At 52.6% G+C, this 18494-nt stretch overlaps 1 protein-coding gene across 1 annotated transcript in view; it reads left to right on the top strand.

Annotated features, from left to right (window-relative positions):
- Positions 1 to 18113, top strand: part of LOC144149863 (neuroglobin-like) — a 65778-nt gene extending 47665 nt beyond the window's left edge. Inside the window, exon 3 of the mRNA XM_077681577.1 lies at positions 11653 to 18113. Coding sequence (XP_077537703.1) covers positions 11653 to 11841 — 189 coding nt within the window. The 3' untranslated portion in view covers positions 11842 to 18113. The remainder of the gene's footprint in view (positions 1 to 11652) is intronic.
- The last annotated feature ends 381 nt before the right edge of the window (positions 18114 to 18494 follow it).

Here is an 18494-nt window from a genome sequence, read left to right as displayed (position 1 = left end):
CGCTCCCTGTCACGTAGGACAAGGCTCGCCTAATAAAGACGTTCCCCAAGACTACTGGTGCGCGCCTTACAAGTGGTGGAGGTAAGCTCCTTCGATCCCGTGTACCTCGACCCCCGGCCTACCCCTGGAGCTCCGCTCAGGTCGGCGCAAGGCGCAAGCAATCACTATGACGCAAGGTGGCCCTACCGATGTGAACGCCGCCATGGGTGCTCCCTCGGCGAGTTTATCGGCGCCAGCCTGGACAATAACCTGCCGGCAGCGCGAACCCCGGTCTTTTACTGGGCTTCCCCATGAGGACGTGGAGGACTGGCTGGATCATTACGAGCGAGTCAGCTCCTTCAATCGATGGGACGATTGCCTCAAGCGGAGAGAGAGAGAGAAAGGACTTTATTGGTACTCCTGCAGTCGGGGACGGGTCAGGCCTCGCAGGCATAGAGTTAATACTACTGCTCGCAGGGCTTCACCATCCCGTAGTCTTCGCCGCTCACTGCGGCGTCGGGCCGACCCCGAGGCCTGCGTCTGGTCGGCGCGGGCTACTTGGAGTGCCGCCGCTGTCTCCCCTAGCCCTCGCTCCCGCAGGAGGAGGCCGAGAGGAGTGCGGGTTCTCCTTTCGCCGTTGCTTGCCCAGTGCAGCCTCGAGCCGCTGGATAGCCCTTAGCTGGTGTTCGCGCTCCGAAGAGCCGATCGAGTCCGTAACGTCCGGAGGGAGGGTCGGCCTCCCGTCACTCGCGTCGTGTCTTTCACAACCCCACATTAGGTGGGTCAGGTCCGCGGTCACTCGCGCACAAACACTGCACACACAGTCTTCATACAGGTCCGGGCACACGTGGCGCGCGAGCGCCGGCGTCAGCACCGTCCGAGTCTGTAGTTGCCGCAGAAGCACGGCCTCCCTCCTCGCGAGCCCCGGATGGGGCGGAGGGTAGGCCCGCCTCTCTTCCCTGTACCAGCGCAGCGTCGCGCCGTACGTGGTCAGGGGTTCCGCGTCGTAGCCTTCTTCTTCGCTCGATTCCTCGTCGACGTCGGCGTCCGTCGCTGGCGCGGCTCGGCACGTGGCGAGATCACGGGCCGCGGCGTCGGCTACCTCGTTGACGTTTCGGTGGCCGTTGCGGAGCTCCCGGCCCATGTGAGCCGGAAACCACCGGATGGTCGTGCTGGTGTTCCTGCGCGCTCCCTCTCCGATGCCGGAAAGGACGCGCATCGTCGTCTTGCACACCGTGCCCCTGGCGAAGTTGGCTATCGCGGACTTGGAGTCGCTGAACACCGTCTTCGTCCCCGGGTGGAGCAGGGCCAGCGCGATCGCCGCCTCCTCCGCCTGTCTGGCGGACTTGGCGCGCACGCTGCCGGCGCTCAGTAGTTCTCCCGTGGCGGCTCGCACCGCCACCACCGCGTAGGCGTCGTCTCGGTCCCGATGTTTGGAGGCGTCCACGAACACCGCATCGCCTCTCTCGTTGTACTCCTTGGCGAGCGCGCACGCCCGCGCCATTCTCCGTTCCGAGTTCCGTCCCGGCGCGACGTTCTTCGGGAGCGGGGGCACCACCACGCTGTTGGCTATGTCGTCTCGTAGCGGGATCAGCTCGTCCTCCTCCTCGAAGGGGCAGCCCAGTCCTACGCGTTGCAGCAGTCTCCGGCCCGTCCGGGTCGACCCCAGGCGTTCCAGCTGCGCCACTCTCTGCGCCTCGCTGATCTCCGCGAGCGTGTTGTGCACTCCCAGAGACGCGAGGGCCGCGTTGCTCGTGCCGTTGAGTAGGCCCAGGGCCGCCCGGTATGACTTGCGGATCGCCGCGTCGATCTTAGCTCGTTCCTGGGTCCTCCATTCATGAAACGCTCCCACGTAAGCACGTCGGCTTTTACCTTGACCTAATAGCAGAGACATGGTACCACAACAATGAGCGCGACTTGCCTGACTGGCAGCGCTTCACATCGGAGCTGCGCCGAGTCTTCGGTGCGTCATCTATGCGTACCGAAGCCGCCAAGAAGAAATTGGACGAGCGCGTGCAACGACCTGGTGAGTCCTACACGTCGTACATTGAGGACGTCATCGCCTTATGCCGCCGTGCGGATACAGATATGACGGAGGAAAGCCGAGTGCGCCATGTCCTCAAAGGAATTTCCCCCTTGGCATTTAACGCGCTGGCCGCACAAAACCCTAACACCATTAACCAGATTGTCACGACGTGCCAGCGCCTCGATGACCTTCAGTCACTACGTCGGCAGCCAATCCAGTGGGATAGCCGCGCCTCGACGGACGAAGCCGATTTGCGCTATTTGATACGTTCGATCATCCGCGAGGAACTGGCAGTGCAGACATCGCACGGTTTGTCCGAACCACGCCGCGAGGCCTCCATACCGGGTCTGCGTGAACTAATCAAGCAGGAACTGGCTTCCCTTGTGCCTCCCTCAGAACCTAGAACGGACGTTCACCCAGTCTCTGACCCCGCCTTGGTGGCTCCACTGCCTTTTGCTCCCAGTGCTCCAGTTCTGACGGCACCTCTCCCTGAACCTGCATGTTCCCCTCTGGCAACTGTCTCTGCTCCTGTCAGTCGACCGCCTGTCCCTTCGCATCCAGGCCATGTCAATCCTTACCCAGTGCCACCTGTTGTTCCTCCGCAGTTTGCGTACGGCTACCCGGCTTGGCATCTTCCGCGACCCATCTGCTTCTATTGCGGCATCCGGGGGCATGTCTCCCGCTTCTGTAGACGGCGCCAACAAGACGAAAGACTCGCCTACTCCACCATCCCACAAGGCAGCCGTCAGCCATCCTACCAATACTACTCCCAACGGTTCCACGACGCCAGACGTTTTCCCTCGCCTAACGACCACCCGGATCAGCAACGCAGCCCCCGGGTCCCGAGAAGAAGTTCGCCGTCCGCCTCCCGCCGCCGCTCTGTCTCGCCGCTTCGTCCGGCCTCCCAGGGCGCCAACTACCACACGGAAAACTAGAAACTGCAGTTTCTGGGGGCGAAACTGCGTTGCGATGGATTTCTAGAAGTCCCCCTGATCGGCCATCAAACACATTATCTGTTGTTGTTGAAGGAATTGATGTGGAAGCTCTTGTCGACACTGGTGCTAGTATTTCTATAATTCGGGAAGACGTGTGTTTTAAATTGCGTAAAGTACGAACCCCCTACCCTGGTCCCTCTCTACGTTGTGCTAACAACGCCATGATCCAACCTTCCGGAGTCTGTACAGCCCGTGTAACCATTGCCGGCATTCGACATCACATTCGGCTCGCAGTACTACCTTCATGTGTTCATCAGATGATATTGGGTTGGGACTTTCTTAAATCGGCGTCTGCTGTGATCTCGTGCAAAGAACCCTTGCTTCGTATGACCGACACTGACCTGGCCAGTGTTTCTGATTCCCCAGAACTACGACTGGTGGCCGCCTCCTGCGATTTTTCTCTGCCTCCTGGACAAGAAGCTATGCTCTCCGTTCACTGTGCCGAAATTCTCGATGGCGATGTGTTTATTACTCCTACCGGAAAGTTCTCTCTTCGCGGTCTTCTTGTACCCCCCTGCCTAATATGTACAGTTTTCTCGTGGAACTGCTCTTCTGGTCGCACAGAATACTTCGACCGAGACTATTTTATTACCTCAAGGCGCGACCATTGCTTCTGTTCCGCGCGACGAAGCAGTGAGCGTCATTTCCTTCGAGTCTATTTCATCTGCAGAATGCTCGGCCGGTCATAAATCACCATCGCTCGCCATTGATGATACTATCAGTTCTGATCTCACACCGGAGCAAAAGAAAACACTATTGGATCTTCTGGCCAAGCACGAAACCCTATTTGACTCCGCCTCCTCCTCCGTTTTGCGGCAAACATCCGCAGCCACCCACCGAATAGAAACAGATGGTTCTTGCATTATTCGCCGCCGCCCATATCGCGTCTCACCAAAGGAGCGAAAAATCATTCAGGAACAAGTCGACGATATGCTCAAAAACAAGATAGTCCGTCCTTCAACGAGTTCCTGGTCGTCACCTGTTGTTTTAGTCCAGAAGAAGGATGGTTCCGTGCGGTTTTGTGTCGATTACCGGGCGCTAAATAACATCACCCGCAAAGATGTATACCCGATGCCTCGCATCGATGATGCTCTATACACTTTGCAAGGTGCAGAATACTTTTCAAGTCTAGACCTGAGATCGGGGTATTGGCAAATACCTATGCACGAACAAGACAAAGAAAAAACAGCATTTGCCACGCCTGACGGTCTTTACGAGTTTAACGTAATGCCGTTCGGGTTGTGCAATGCCCCGGCGACATTCGAAAGAATGATCGACACGGTCCTGCGTGGTTTGAAATGGAAGACGTGCTTATGTTATCTTGATGACATAGTTATATTTTCTACCACTTTCGAAGAACACCTTCAGCGCCTCAATGACGTTTTAACTTGCCTTGCCAATGCCGGACTGACCCTCAATACGAAGAAATGCCGCTTCGCAAGTACATCTATTAAAGTATTGGGCCATCTAGTTAGCAAGGAAGGAATCCGGCCCGACCCAGATAAAGTGAATGCTGTGCTGAATTTCTCGCGCCCAGACCGCCAAAAAGAACTCCGAAGCTTCTTAGGATTGGCATCCTACTTTCGTCGTTTCATCCGAAACTTCGCTTCAATTGCTACGCCCCTACACAAACTCCTGGCACCTGGTACCCCATTTATATATGTGGTCCGAGGACTGTGAAACAGCCTTTAAAAAATTGAAGCACGCACTTACTTCCGACCCTGTTCTCGGACACTTCGATGAGGAAGCACCGACCATCCTTCACACCGACGCCAGCGGACACGGAATTGGGGCTGTGTTATTACAGCGAAGACCTTCCAACGTAGAGCAAGTAATTGCCTACGCAAGTCGCGCTTTGACACCTGCGGAAAGGAACTACACGATAACAGAACAGGAGTGTCTTGCAGTAGTTTGGGCCGTCCAGAAATTCCGGCCATACTTGTACGGGCGGGATTTCACTGTGGTCACTGACCATCACGCTCTTTGTTGGTTGGCTTCCCTCAAGAACTTAACTGGGAGGCTTGGACGCTGGGTGCTTCGTTTGCAAGAATACAACTACCACGTTGTGTACAAGTCCGGCAAGAAGCACACAGATGCAGACGCCCTCTCACGTTGCCCGTTATCTTCGACCCAAGATGGTATTCAGGCGTCTTCTGAAACAACGCAATCCTTAAATATTGCGCCAGTGGACTCTCGCGTGGAACCACCCAGTGATTTCAGTGCTTTCCAAAAAAACGACAGCTACTGACGGAAGCTCATTGACCAATTGAGCGGTGCGAGTCGACCCAGCAACAGCCGCTCACGACGACAGCTCAACAAATTTCGAATTATTAACGGCACTCTTCACCGCTACAACTACCATCCAACAGGCGACAGATGGGTGCCCGTCATTCGCCGTCTTCTTCAACCCAAAATTTTGGAGTCATTTCACGACGATGCTGTCGCAGGTCATTTAGCCTTCCACAAGACATTCGACCGCATAAGAAGCCGATACTTCTGGCCCGGCCTATCCGCTAGCGTGGCGAAATATGTTGCGTCGTGTGCCGCGTGTCAGTATCGCAAGCGACCCACTTCCGGCCCCGCAGGGACACTCCAACCCCTGCCTTGTCCCTCATCTCCATTTGAAGTTGTAGGGATTGATCTCTATGGCCCTCTCCCCGTTACCTCGGCAGGACATCGGTGGATTGTTACCGCCGTAGACCACCTCACTCGCTACGCGGAAACGGCTTCTGTTCCCACAGGCTGCGCTACCGAGGTGGCTGAATTCTTTTTGAAGAATATTTTCTTACGCCATGGACCTCCCCGAGTTCTTCTTAGCGACCGAGGTCGTGTATTTCTTTCTGCCGTGCTTGGAGAGGTTCTCCGCGCAGCCGAGACTGTTCACCGCACTACGTCCAGCTACCATCCTCAAACGAACGGCCTGACCGAACGGTTCCACCGCACCCTTTCCGACATGATTTCTTCTTATATTCAACCGGACCACAAAAACTGGGACATTATTCTTCCGTTCGTCACGTACGCATATAATACCGCCGTTCAAAGTACTACAGGATTTTCGCCATTTTTCCTTGTTTATGGCCGCCAACCAGCTTCTGTTCTTGATACGTCTTTCTTGTCCGCACCAGTACTTCCCAGAACCAACATACCCGATGAGTTCATTTCTCGACTGGATCATACCCGTCATCTAGCTCGTCTGAGGACAACAGCTACACAAGAAGAGCGCAAGGCCAATTATGACGCCACGCATCGCGTTGTCTCCTTCAAAGCTGGTGATGAAGTTCTGCTTTCTACTCCCCTTCGTGCCCCAGGACTTTGTGAGAAGTTCTTGCCCCGCTACATCGGACCTTACACCATTGTAGAGCAGACTTCCCCTGTGAATTACCGAGTGACCCCCAACGCTAGTGTCACCGACCGTCGCTGTCGTGGACCCGAGATCGTGCACGTTTCCCGGCTCAAGCCATTTTTCTCTCGGTCTACACACTCTTAGCGCCCGAGTCGGCCGCTCCACAAAGGGGGGGGGGGATATTGTAAGCGCTGGTTAGTGCCCCGACACCAGAGGAATGTGCGTCCGGACAATCCCCCGGTAGTTGTACACAAACGGTATGTGCGAAGTACTAGCAGAAGGGTATGCGCCAGTGGACTCGTACACCGGAGGCCTGTCTTCCACATGCAATCATGCTTCATCATCGTCATCAGTTGTCTATCATCATCAACGCCCGTCTTGGTTGTTCTCTGGGGCTCGCTCCCTGTCACGTAGGACAAGGCTCGCCTAATAAAGACGTTCCCCAAGACTACTGGTGCGCGCCTTACAATATATATATATATATATATATATATATATATATATATATATATATATATATAGAAATAAGGGTTGGCAGTCGAGAAAACCTCGGAAAGCAAAGGGGAGGATGTGGTAGATCATTGAAACAGACCAAGAATTTGGAAAGAAAGAATCTGCCGATTGGTCCGAGTGGCGCTGGCTGCCGCCCCCAGGCACAGGAAACAAACATACCTAGCATGAGTGCCCCAGGGGGTGAATGGGAGAATCGCCCCGCCGGTAGCGTAGTGGTTATCGCACCAGACCGGTATTCTGGAGGTCGTGGGTTCGGATCCCACCTGGCGGGCATTTTTTCTTCGCTTTCTTTCTTTCTTTCCAAATTCTTGGTCTGTTTCAATGATCTACCACATCCTCCCCTTTGCTTTCCGAGGTTTTCTCGACTGCCAACCCTTATTTCTGTGTTATTTTCAACGAGCCCCTCATTTCCTATTCTGATTCGCTACATGCATAGCGAGGGCCTCTGTTCTGGCAGTCTTGTTGCCAAAGGGAGCTTAAGAGGGTTCAGAGCTGGTCGACCACTCTGGACATGTCGTAGACACTCGAGTCACGACCCGGGGGTTGAAAAGAAGGTCCCCTTCTCTCCGATTGGTCCGAGTGGCGCTGGCTGCCGCCCCCAGGCACAGGAAACAAACATACCTAGCATGAGTGCCCCAGGGGGTGAATGGGAGAATCGCCCCGCCGGTAGCGTAGTGGTTATCGCACCAGACCGGTATTCTGGAGGTCGTGGGTTCGGATCCCACCTGGCGGGCATTTTTTCTTCGCTTTCTTTCTTTCTTTCCAAATTCTTGGTCTGTTTCAATGATCTACCACATCCTCCCCTTTGCTTTCCGAGGTTTTCTCGACTGCCAACCCTTATTTCTGTGTTATTTTCAACGAGCCCCTCATTTCCTATTCTGATTCGCTACATGCATAGCGAGGGCCTCTGTTCTGGCAGTCTTGTTGCCAAAGGGAGCTTAAGAGGGTTCAGAGCTGGTCGACCACTCTGGACATGTCGTAGACACTCGAGTCACGACCCGGGGGTTGAAAAGAAGGTCCCCTTCTCTCCGATTGGTCCGAGTGGCGCTGGCTGCCGCCCCCAGGCACAGGAAACAAACATACCTAGCATGAGTGCCCCAGGGGGTGAATGGGAGAATCGCCCCGCCGGTAGCGTAGTGGTTATCGCACCAGACCGGTATTCTGGAGGTCGTGGGTTCGGATCCCACCTGGCGGGCATTTTTTCTTCGCTTTCTTTCTTTCTTTCCAAATTCTTGGTCTGTTTCAATGATCTACCACATCCTCCCCTTTGCTTTCCGAGGTTTTCTCGACTGCCAACCCTTATTTCTGTGTTATTTTCAACGAGCCCCTCATTTCCTATATATATATATATATATATATATATATTGAAATGGGGTTTATTGGCAAAGGTTGCTGTGCAGGCGAAAGATAAGGAGGGCACAGTCCGAGCACAGTCGACGCTTGGAGAAAGCAGAGCGAGAGAGAACCCCGTCGCTCCAGGCGATGGCCGCACCGCCATCGCCTGGTGCGGCCAGGAAAGAAAGAAAAACACGCGCGTGTTTTTCTTTCTTTCTTCTGTATATTTAAAAAAAAATATTGTTTACTTAATTAACCGTAGTGAAAAAGAAAAGAGCCTAACCACACCCCTATGCCTCCTTTGGCATTGTAGACTGCCGACCTATCTTTCTGTATTTCCTCAACGAGCCCCTCATTTCCTTACTATATATATATATATATATATATATATATATATATATATATATATATATATATATATATATATATATATATATATATATATATATATATATATATATATATATCGTCGAAGCAGACAGGGGAGAATTTCCAGCTGGTGCAACTACATGGTAAACGCTGAATTGACTATTTAGGACGAGTAAATGAAACTCGGTGTAATTATAGAGCCGTCTCAGCGGTCAATTGCACAATAATTGTTTTACTAGGGAGCCACACAAGATTCGCGAGAATGCGGGCTTCGCGGCAAAGCGCATCCTTAATCTGGCGGACCCCGACACGAAGAAAACCCGAGGAGCGAGCCACATCAGGCCTCGCTGTAAAACAAATGCATTAACACTACAGAAAGCGACCAGCAGTGCTCGGAACTATAAAACGAAACTGCGAGAGAACTGGCTTGGCCTTCGTGATCCCTTCATATGCCGTCCAGATGCGGAAGGGATTTACGTTGGGATGACCCGACGTCCCGCCACGACCGGGGCGGCCCGGCGTTTTATAGGTTCGTTTCCGGCGTCCGTCCTTCTGCCCCAATAGAGCGCCGACGACCAGTTTCTGCCCGAGCAAAGAAATGGATTGCTGGCTTGGCAGACACAATTCTTCGCAGGTGTTGTAGGTTTTTTTTTTTTCTGGTAAAGGCGATGAAGAACTTCTGTGCTATACTGCATTTTCATACTGTTGAATTTAGTGTGGCTGCATGCACCTCTCGACTGGCATTTTTAATACCCCAGTCGTTAATGCTTGACGCACTGTCACTTGGAACTCCAACTATATTCCTGTACGCATTTATTTCTTCTTGTAACCAGCTTTATGCCTCATTCTCACTGGAATGCCCTGTTTTCCCTTTGGTAAACTACGGTGACTATACCTGCGATTGTCTAACCCACGATGATCCCGCATAAACCACTAGGAGCCTGATTCGCGAAGCATGCTAGTTACATCCTTGGAAATTTCGACCATATCAACCAGCATGACTGAGGGGGTGTATTAAAACTGTGTTGTTAATCCCGTCCAGCTTAGTTTGCACATTGTTTTTATCACACTCAAGTGGGAAGGTCACAGCAATAGGGTGGTTGCGATGGCTCGTCGCTAAACGGCTACCCAATCGCGCGCAGAGAAGATGTGCGTTTTATACGCTTGAGCGTGGTTTCCCAATATGTACCACAGTTGTGTGGACGCCTTCTTGTGCACTTTTTACCTGTCGCCACTCCGTGAACGTACAGTCTTGAGTACACTGGCCATAAAAGCCATTCAGCAGAAATACCTCTTCTAGTATGTTGAGTACAGGTCAGGGTTACTGGTTACAGAAACCATTCAGCAGATGAAACCTCCACCGCACAGAACTTGAGAGTGAATTGCGCAGATATCCGTTCTCCGCGCCTTTCGCCAATGACTCGCTTTCGTTTTCACGAGACACGACGTCGTCTGGGCATCTGCGTCGTCTTGCACCGATGGTTGACGTGATTTGACGAAGTCTCCTAGCTGTGCAGTAGCCACGCGCCTGGCTTCACATTGTTTCGGTTTGGCTTGCATATGTTGAAGGTTACAACGGTGTTCCTTGGCGCGAACATCGTCTTTTGGAGTAAAAAAATGCAAGCACCGGTAGTTTGTGTTCGAACCGTCATAACCGATGTACGCCCAACCAAATAAGCTGAAATGCCCCGATGAAGGAGCATTTAACCTAACCATTAATTCAGCTACACCACAATGTTGTAACGCGGCCACTCGATGAAAGGGAGGACTTTATCATGAACCCACCGTGGTTGTTCTGTGATGTATGCCTTATCTTACGGTCATGCACGTAAATGAAGACGCATTAACATAACGATAATCAATTTTTTAGAACAATCATTCATGTTCTAATTTATATTTGGAGGTGTGCACCTAGGATATGAGACCGTAGTAGACGCAGAGACGCAGTAGACGCTCTTTTAGAGAAACCACGAAGGCGAAAGACAACATTGTTTCATTCGTAAATGACCTCGGCGGAATAACAACCGCGCCAATTTTAGTACAAACGTCACACAGTCGATTTGCACTGGGAACCAGATGAAATAGTGGCAACTCACCAGCCATTTCATTGCGCTTCCCTTGTGGCTTTACAGGGTACATAGTTTGTGCGATTGGCGGACGCCGACAGAAGATATACCTCCAAAAACATGGTTGTGAGATTGTTGTGGCTCCTCTATTTCGAGCTGCTGCATCGACTAGGCATCTGCATCGACATTCGGTGCGTGTGAGCTGGGGTGGTCTTGGCACGCACTCCCAAATACCGAAAAGTAAGCTACCTCAATCTCTAAAAAAAAAGAAGTCTACAACCAGTGCATGCTGCCGGTGATGGCATGCGGAGCGGAAACTTGGTGGCTTACTAAACTGGAAAGCAAACTTAGGTCGGCTCAACGGGCCGTGGAGCGAATAATGATAGGAGTAACGTTAAGGCACAGGAAACGAGCTTCCTGGACCAGAGAACAAACCAGAATAGAAGATATCGCAGTTCGTATGAAGAAAAGGAAATGGACTTGGGCTGGCCACCTGTAGTTGTAGACGAAACGACAACCGGTGGACCACCAGGGCAGCAGAGTGGACACCGGGACACGGGTCTTGAAGAAGGGGAGGGACGATGTAGGGACGAAATGAGGAATTTCGGAGGCAAAGGATGGACTCTAAGAGCGCAGGACAGGAGCTGATGAAAGGTGGACGGGAGAGCCCTAAGTCCTGCCGTGGACCTCAGTAGGCTGTTGATGATGATGCAGTTGTCATTTCAATATTTTCAACTCTGTTCGGTTCACCAAATTGGTTGGATCAATCGGATCACTAGTTTTTGTCACCTTCGGGTTCTTGCAGTGCGAGGTCTGTGGTGTGTTGGGTATCAGAGGGACCTAGTGGGTAATCTCACCGGCTTTGGGTCTTACAGCCCGTTGTGGTTGTCCTTTTGCGCGGCCGAATCGCTTTTCGGTCCCGATGCTGGACCGACCAGGGCACGTGCTAAAGCCCACCATGCTGCTCGCGGACAGTTCCTAACTGGAGTGCACTAACGTTGTCCTGCCGTCCCCTGGCACTCGCAGAAGCTGTGGCAGGCGCTCAAGTTCGGCCTGGAGAGCACCCTTCAGGAGCGCTTCAACCGCGAGGTGGCGCAGGCCTGGTTCCTGGTGTTCCGCTTCCTGTCACGCCGCATCATCGAGGGCATGCACCGGGCCAAGGCGGCTGCCGCTCTGCCGCCGCCGCAGTCACAACAGCCCGGCACAACAACCTAGCCTCGTGCCAATCCTCCTCACCCACGCCCCGGAAGCCAAGGCAGCAGTCGCCGCGAGGGCAGCCGCAATAGCCGCCATGCCAGTGGGTGCCAGCCGAGGGCCTGCCGGTCCAGCACGAACCCTGACGCCGAGCAGGGCGGCGTCCGGGCGACCGTCTTCTGAACGTCCTTTGTGCGGGTGTGAGGGCCGACAGTATAGGGTCTCGAGATGGCGCATGGAATTTCGTACCTAACGCAGTGCACCAACGTCACCATCACCAGCTTGTTGATGCCCACTGCTAGACGCAGGTCTTGAACTCCCAAAGCTTCTCCGTGCCCGCGTCAGGCTAATTTATTCTTTCACCTGCAGTTGTCCCGCATCCTTCTTTCTCTCCCCGCCTCTGCCATTTTGCTGTTTTCATTCCACCTTGGACGTTCTGCACGCGCGTTTCTTCCCTCATTCACAACGCTAGCTGCCCGTCCCTCGTGACATCTCCCGTCGTTCTTTCTGTGGCCGTCTGGCTGAGCTCAGTTCAATGTCGAGGAGCACAACGCGTGCGCAACAGTGCTCCGCTGCAGCTTGCGTTGCGGCACCCGGCGTCTGCCCATAGCCATACCGTGTCATTTGGGGGATCTTTGGGTGGGAGGTTCCTTTGCCGCCCTTCCGTGGATACAACTGCACACGCGCTGTCACCACACTTCTTAAAGGATCGCACCGGAAAAAAGCTTCTCCAAGATCGAATCGGAGTTTGGTGGCGGTGATGTCCTGTGACAATCTCTAAAGCCATGGCATGGGGAAGTATTCCCCACGGCATTGCTTGCAGCACCAGATGTGCTCAATTGTTCTTCAAACTCAGCCATACCGAGGAGTGAAGATTAACACAGCCGTATGGCCAGCTCATTCTAGTGCCACAGAATGGTAAGGAGGGAGGATCAACGCTGAGACAATTTGGTTTTAAATGCAGAGCATTTCAGTAACTCACGATGTCACCCGCGTTGACGTCCGTAGTCCGCACGTTCACTGCGCATGCGCGTCGAGTCGAGGCGATAGCGAACACTCTCTCGCGAGGGGCATTGGATTGGATTCGAACACTCTCTCGCGAGGGGCATTGGATTGGATTCGATTGGATTGGCTTGGCTTTGGCTTGGATTGGATTGAATTTGGATTGGATTGGATTAAAGTGGGTGGTGTTGGATTGTGTTGCGTCATAGCCGCGGCACGTTGCGTCATAGCCGTGGCAGACGCGCTGGGGCCGGCGCATGTGCAGTACTCTCTCATGTACTCTCTCTTGTGCAGTACTCTCTCCTTCGGGCGCGCTGCGCATATAACCGGTGTGCCGTTCTCCGGCCAAGCAACATCCGCGGTTGGCTCAAACACCTAGAGTCCACGCCGCTTTACAAGTACGCCAACGTCGTCGACTGGGACCGGCTTACGCAGTCCCCTCAACGTATATAAGCGGCGGAGCGCGCGTTCGGAATTCAGACAAGGGCGTCTTTGCTTGGCTTTCGCTTGACGTGACGCTTTGCCTGACTCGAGTAGATGCGACGCATTTACTCGAGTTCCCCCCGTGGGAAGATGCGGGCGACTTTTTAGCGACCACCACCCAGCTCTTTATTACATTTAAGAATGATGACTTTATGGTCAGTAAAGTGCACAGTGAGCGGTTGCCGCAGCAGTGGTCGAATTTTGGTTTCATCGTCGATGTTCGAGAAGAACGAGAGCGAACGCTGACTGAACCGCCGTGGAGCGATACCCGCTTTATATTTAAAGCGAAGCTTTCTTTGCTCACTGATAGCGACCGTACGCGAAAACGTACTGCAGGGCAGCCAACTTTACACAATAAGAGGGCACATGACGATCCTAATGATGATCAGCGTAGTTGCCCTTATCGTGTTTCCCCGGGCACGCAGGATAACCGAAACGGCACAATCACAGTCATTTCCTTGGGAGTGTCATGGACCTGATGCAGTGGATCCAGATTTGCTCAACGAAACGCTCTTGACCACGTTTAGTCACCAGTGTACGCAATACCGGGCACTGCGCTAGGTGCTCTGCGCAATACCCGTAAACGCCATCCAGAGGCCCTATGTTGTCACGAAGGCCCGACGAAGCCAATCAAAGTGCTTATTTGGTCGATGTGGCTTTCGGCAGAACCGATCACCGGCACTCTTTCCGACTTCCCCCGCGGGCATTTCCGGAAAATTCGCTATGCTTGAAAAAAAAAACGCCTCTCTAGGCCAGTTTATCCACGCGAAATCGCCAAAGCCACTGCAGGACGCACTCCCAAAACATAGCTCCCTCTTTTCCTGAGAATGCCCTCTCCCTCGCACAACCCCATATTTCTCACATAAAGAGCCACTCTATGCGCACAAATTCCATGGTGCTGCCTTCAGCACGGCCTCTCGCTCCCATCGGTTCCAGTTGTTACAGCGCCTGCACGAGCTCATTGGCACTGCACGCATAAACGAAAGCATGCGCGTGTATTTATCAGGCGGTATGGAAATGAACCAATGTCTGTGAGAGCCTTATGTCCAGCTAGCATAGCAACAGTCCTACGGCGTCAAAGAGAGTTCTACAGGGAATCAGGCCAGCTATTTTTGAGAGGCTTTTATATGGGTGTATTTCTCAAAGCACGAGCTTATAAAGAGCTGCGCGAGCAAAGTACTCCGAGTGCTTTCTGCACACTCTGGCATAGCGGCCCCTGCTGCGCGTTGCGGCAAACTCAGGTTGTCAAACACTCGAGCGACTACGATGTGACCGGGCCTTCTCGATTAACCGTCCCGGGGCTGCATTTTCCGGGGTGCCGGAACTTTTCCGGCGGGGTTGAATTTTCACCGTGATTGGCTGCGCGTGAAAAGCATTGTAGATAACCGCGCGCGCGGCAATCGCGGAAGATCATGCGAGAGTTCAATCCCGCCGTAACAGTTCCGGCACCCCGCAGAATTCGGGCCCCGGTCCCGTCGCAGGAAGCCAAGGATGCAGCCGGCATTCGTGCTTTTTTTTTTTCTGCTCGAGTTGCATACTTGGACTGCCTGCCAACTACCCATGGCTGTGTGGTGAATCGAAGAGGCCCATCCATTCTGCGCATGCACTCTGCCGTGTGCAGGCGCTTCACTCCGTGTCCCACGCCCACAACTTGCCGCCGCATCGTTGAGATGGCGTTCGAAGCATGTATACTCTGCCAAACAACACCTTCGCACGCGCGTCCATTACGCCGTGACGTCATTCAACAAAAGGGTGACGTCACGGGCGAGTTGAAGATGACTGCGACATTCATACTCACGCACACTCGCCCACACACTCTGTTGCTCTGGTGCTGTACCATTTTTCTTACCTGCCCGCATATGAAGCCATCACGATGGGCGCCTGGAATTGTTTGTTGTGGTTGATGCCGCGGTTACGTAGGTCGTGTGCGTGTGTGTGTGTTCTCCCATAGTTGCACTGTTATTAGACAGTTATAACAGAGCTCTAAAGCGTTAACGGAACGGCTTGACTAAGCTTGCGCGTAGGACTCGGAGGCAACAGCGCGCATGCGTAGTAGATGATTCAGTACACCTGCTGGTAGCAGGTGTACTGAACCCGCAGTTGTAGCAAACCGTACAGGGTCCGGCTCAGCCGGTTCCCTGAAAAAGAGCCTAACGTGTGCGTTGTTCGGTAACAGTGGATCTTCTGCCGGTATGTTTCGACCATGTTCGCACCAGTTGAGTGGTAGGGCTGGCACCGTGCGGAGTACATTCTCCATGTGCATCGGCATGCGTAAATCCTGCCCTTCTGGTAGTCGGCCAGTGGATTGAAAAACTGCCACGGAATGGTTCACGTAATTCAAGTGAATCGAGTTGAGCTGTTGGTCTTCATTTTGTCGGCACGAATGCTCAAGCGCAGTCGCATTCACCACTGGACTGCTCATGCGCAGTTGCGTCTGAGAATACCCCGTAGTGCGTCTTCACCACATTGCTACAGAATGACCAATCCAAGTGGCCTAGTGTGTAAATTCGACGAATGACGTGGCCGAGCATTCTATTTGAATAAAAAATGGCATCTGCGCAGTGGCATCTGTAAAACGCCATTCACGCACTGCGGGCTGTTCTTGCGGGCATGCATTTTTTTAGTCAAATCATATTGTTACGAGGCAGTGCATTGCCATGTTAAATGTTCCAAGAGTTCCGTAACAATATGTTGGGCTTCGTCATTCGCCGTCTTTGAACACTTGTGATCACTTTGATTTGTCATTCTGGAGGGCTTCGGTGAAGACGCCCTACGAGGATTTCGAGGAGACCCGGTATAATACCTACGTCATGGAGCAAAGAACGCTCATGAGGGGTTCCGTCAGCTATTGGTGCATTGGGGAAGTGTGGCGGAAGTCACGCGGGTTTTTTACGCTCTCACAGGGCTGCAAGCATCGGTGTCGTAGCAACAGCGGCGAAAGGATGGCTCCCACGAAGTCCGACGTCACGGCGCGGCCCAGTATCCAATGGCTGACAGGCGCGGAATGAGCTCGGGAGCGAGTAAAGGCGGAGAAGGCGGCCAGAGTAAGCAGAACACGAGGGAAAAAGCGAGACATCCTAAAATGACGTCTCTGGATTTAGTAGATTTAGTAGTCTTTGGATTTAGTCAGGGCCTCTCCTAAGCATTTCCCCCTCCATGAGCCACGTGAAAACCGTCAAACCAACTGCTGCGTCGAGCGCGCTGCGCACTGTTGTCTCCGAGCCCTGCGCCCATGCCACGTGACCCCTTCCGTGTACCGGGCACCGTTCCAGGGTTTGTTTTTTGGACTGCTAAGACGACCTTGTCTCTAAAGAGTGTGTATGGGTGGCCCTCTTGGTTGAGCATCTTGTCACGGAGCCGGCTCTATTTTTAGAGCAAGCTTGAACTCAAGCAGCGTGTCCACTTGTGCACCGCCCAAGGGACAGATGCGTCGCATCGCTGGGCGCCTAATTTGAGGGAGAGGACGGTCGAGCCCGTTGCAGGCATTTGGGTGAGGAAGTCCTACGGGCGTCCACCAATGACGTTTCGGTCGCGCAGTGACGGGCGCTCCTGAGAGCAAGCGTACGCCCCTGATTTATTTGCGGTCTGGTCTCGCGTGGACGTGTTGGACTTTGTTGCTGTCCGGGGGTGTGGGTGTGTAGTACTACATACGTGGTGTGTAATGCATTTTGGGACTGTAAACCAGTGTGGTGGGCCCCATGCATCGCGAAGAGAGCTGTTGGGTGTTGTTGAATTAGTGCTAAGGGTTATCAATTATGCGAATTCGAGCCAGAGTTGCGTTGTCTCTCGTATAACAAATAATTATTCTAACAGTGCGCATTTGCTCTACCATAAAGTAAATTTACTCCACAGTAGAGAAAGTGTGGAGTAAATAAATAAAAAGGAGCCACGAAAACCGATGATTCGCCAAGAAGGTCACCTATATATATATGTCTTTCTAAAGACGCCGTTTTGCCGCACTGTTTGCAGTAATCCGCGTGTTCGCCAGCTGCGCATGTGTTTGACGACAGCGCATGCGCGGTTGATGTCTAGGTTGTAGCGGATATGTGCTAAAATGCTACCCTAAGGTCTTTATAGCACATCAAACTGAACACGCTTTTTCCAAGCAGACGTGAAAATGATCAAAACACGTATTTACCTAAAGACCTTGTCGGTTTGGTGCGACGCGTGCAATGTATAACGTGCTATATAGCTTGGTAGATTCGATCGTAAACGTCTTTATCGCCTTTAAAAAAACCGGTTGACCACTTGTTCTTGGCGAAACCGCATGCACATTGATTAAAACGTTGCCTTCGGAACGACAGCTTGCGACCTTTCATCATTACTATTAGTAGTACAACCGCACGAGAGATACGAAGATAATGGCGAAGCTTGTGAGACGTACGGGCAAAGTTGCACCCTCTACTCGCCATTCAGGCGGTAGAAATGCCCGAGGCACCTGCAGCACGAGATTCATCGAGTATCTCTCTCTCTCTATCTCTCTCTCTCTCTACCTGCACGACGCCTGTTGTGTGTACCTGACGAGAAGCATAATTTCTGAGAAAGGCTTAACAAGGGGAGGAGGAGCTAGCGTAGTGTGCGCGTGGCGGTTAGCGAAGCTGTCCGCTAGGGACACCGAGAAGGGCCGCCCTCTACCCTCGTTGCGCTTGCCGTCGCCGAACAAAGAGTAAATACAATAACAGTGCTACTATTTTCGAACGCCTCGACGCCTACAAAGTAAGACCAACTGCGCGCACGCAAAATGAAATTTCGCACGTTGTACCGGAGTATATATGTATTCTCAATAAAAGAAAGATGTGTTGTTCAAAGCAATGCGCTGTTGTCCTCCTTTCGCAAAGCGATACTCACGCCCCCCAGTGGTGTGTGGGAAACCCTGTAACGGACGCCTTACAGGGTTTCCAGCAAACAAGCAGATTATTAAAGCGAAGCTTTCTATGCCTAACTTGCGAGTATATTCCAACACGAATATGCACTGCGGGAAAGCCAACTTTACGCAATAGGTTTTGCAAAAGGCACATCAAGCGGTTCAAAGGGGCCATGCAGACAAAATACAGGTTTGTTTTATTTTAAAAATTCGGTGTTTTATGGTGCCCTAGCGCTTTTGCAGCAGCAAGCGATGCTTTATTCACAGAGAAATTAATCAATTTAAGTTAAAATTTTGATTTTCCCGCAAATCGTGCGTTTCGTGA

This window comes from Haemaphysalis longicornis, unplaced genomic scaffold, assembly GCF_048455015.1.
Source record: "Haemaphysalis longicornis isolate Haplotype H1 unplaced genomic scaffold, Haemaphysalis longicornis Haplotype H1 scaffold_8, whole genome shotgun sequence".
NCBI lineage: Eukaryota > Metazoa > Arthropoda > Arachnida > Ixodida > Ixodidae > Haemaphysalis > Haemaphysalis longicornis.
Note: the sequence above shows the minus strand (reverse complement) of the source record. Positions and strands in the feature narration are given on the sequence as shown.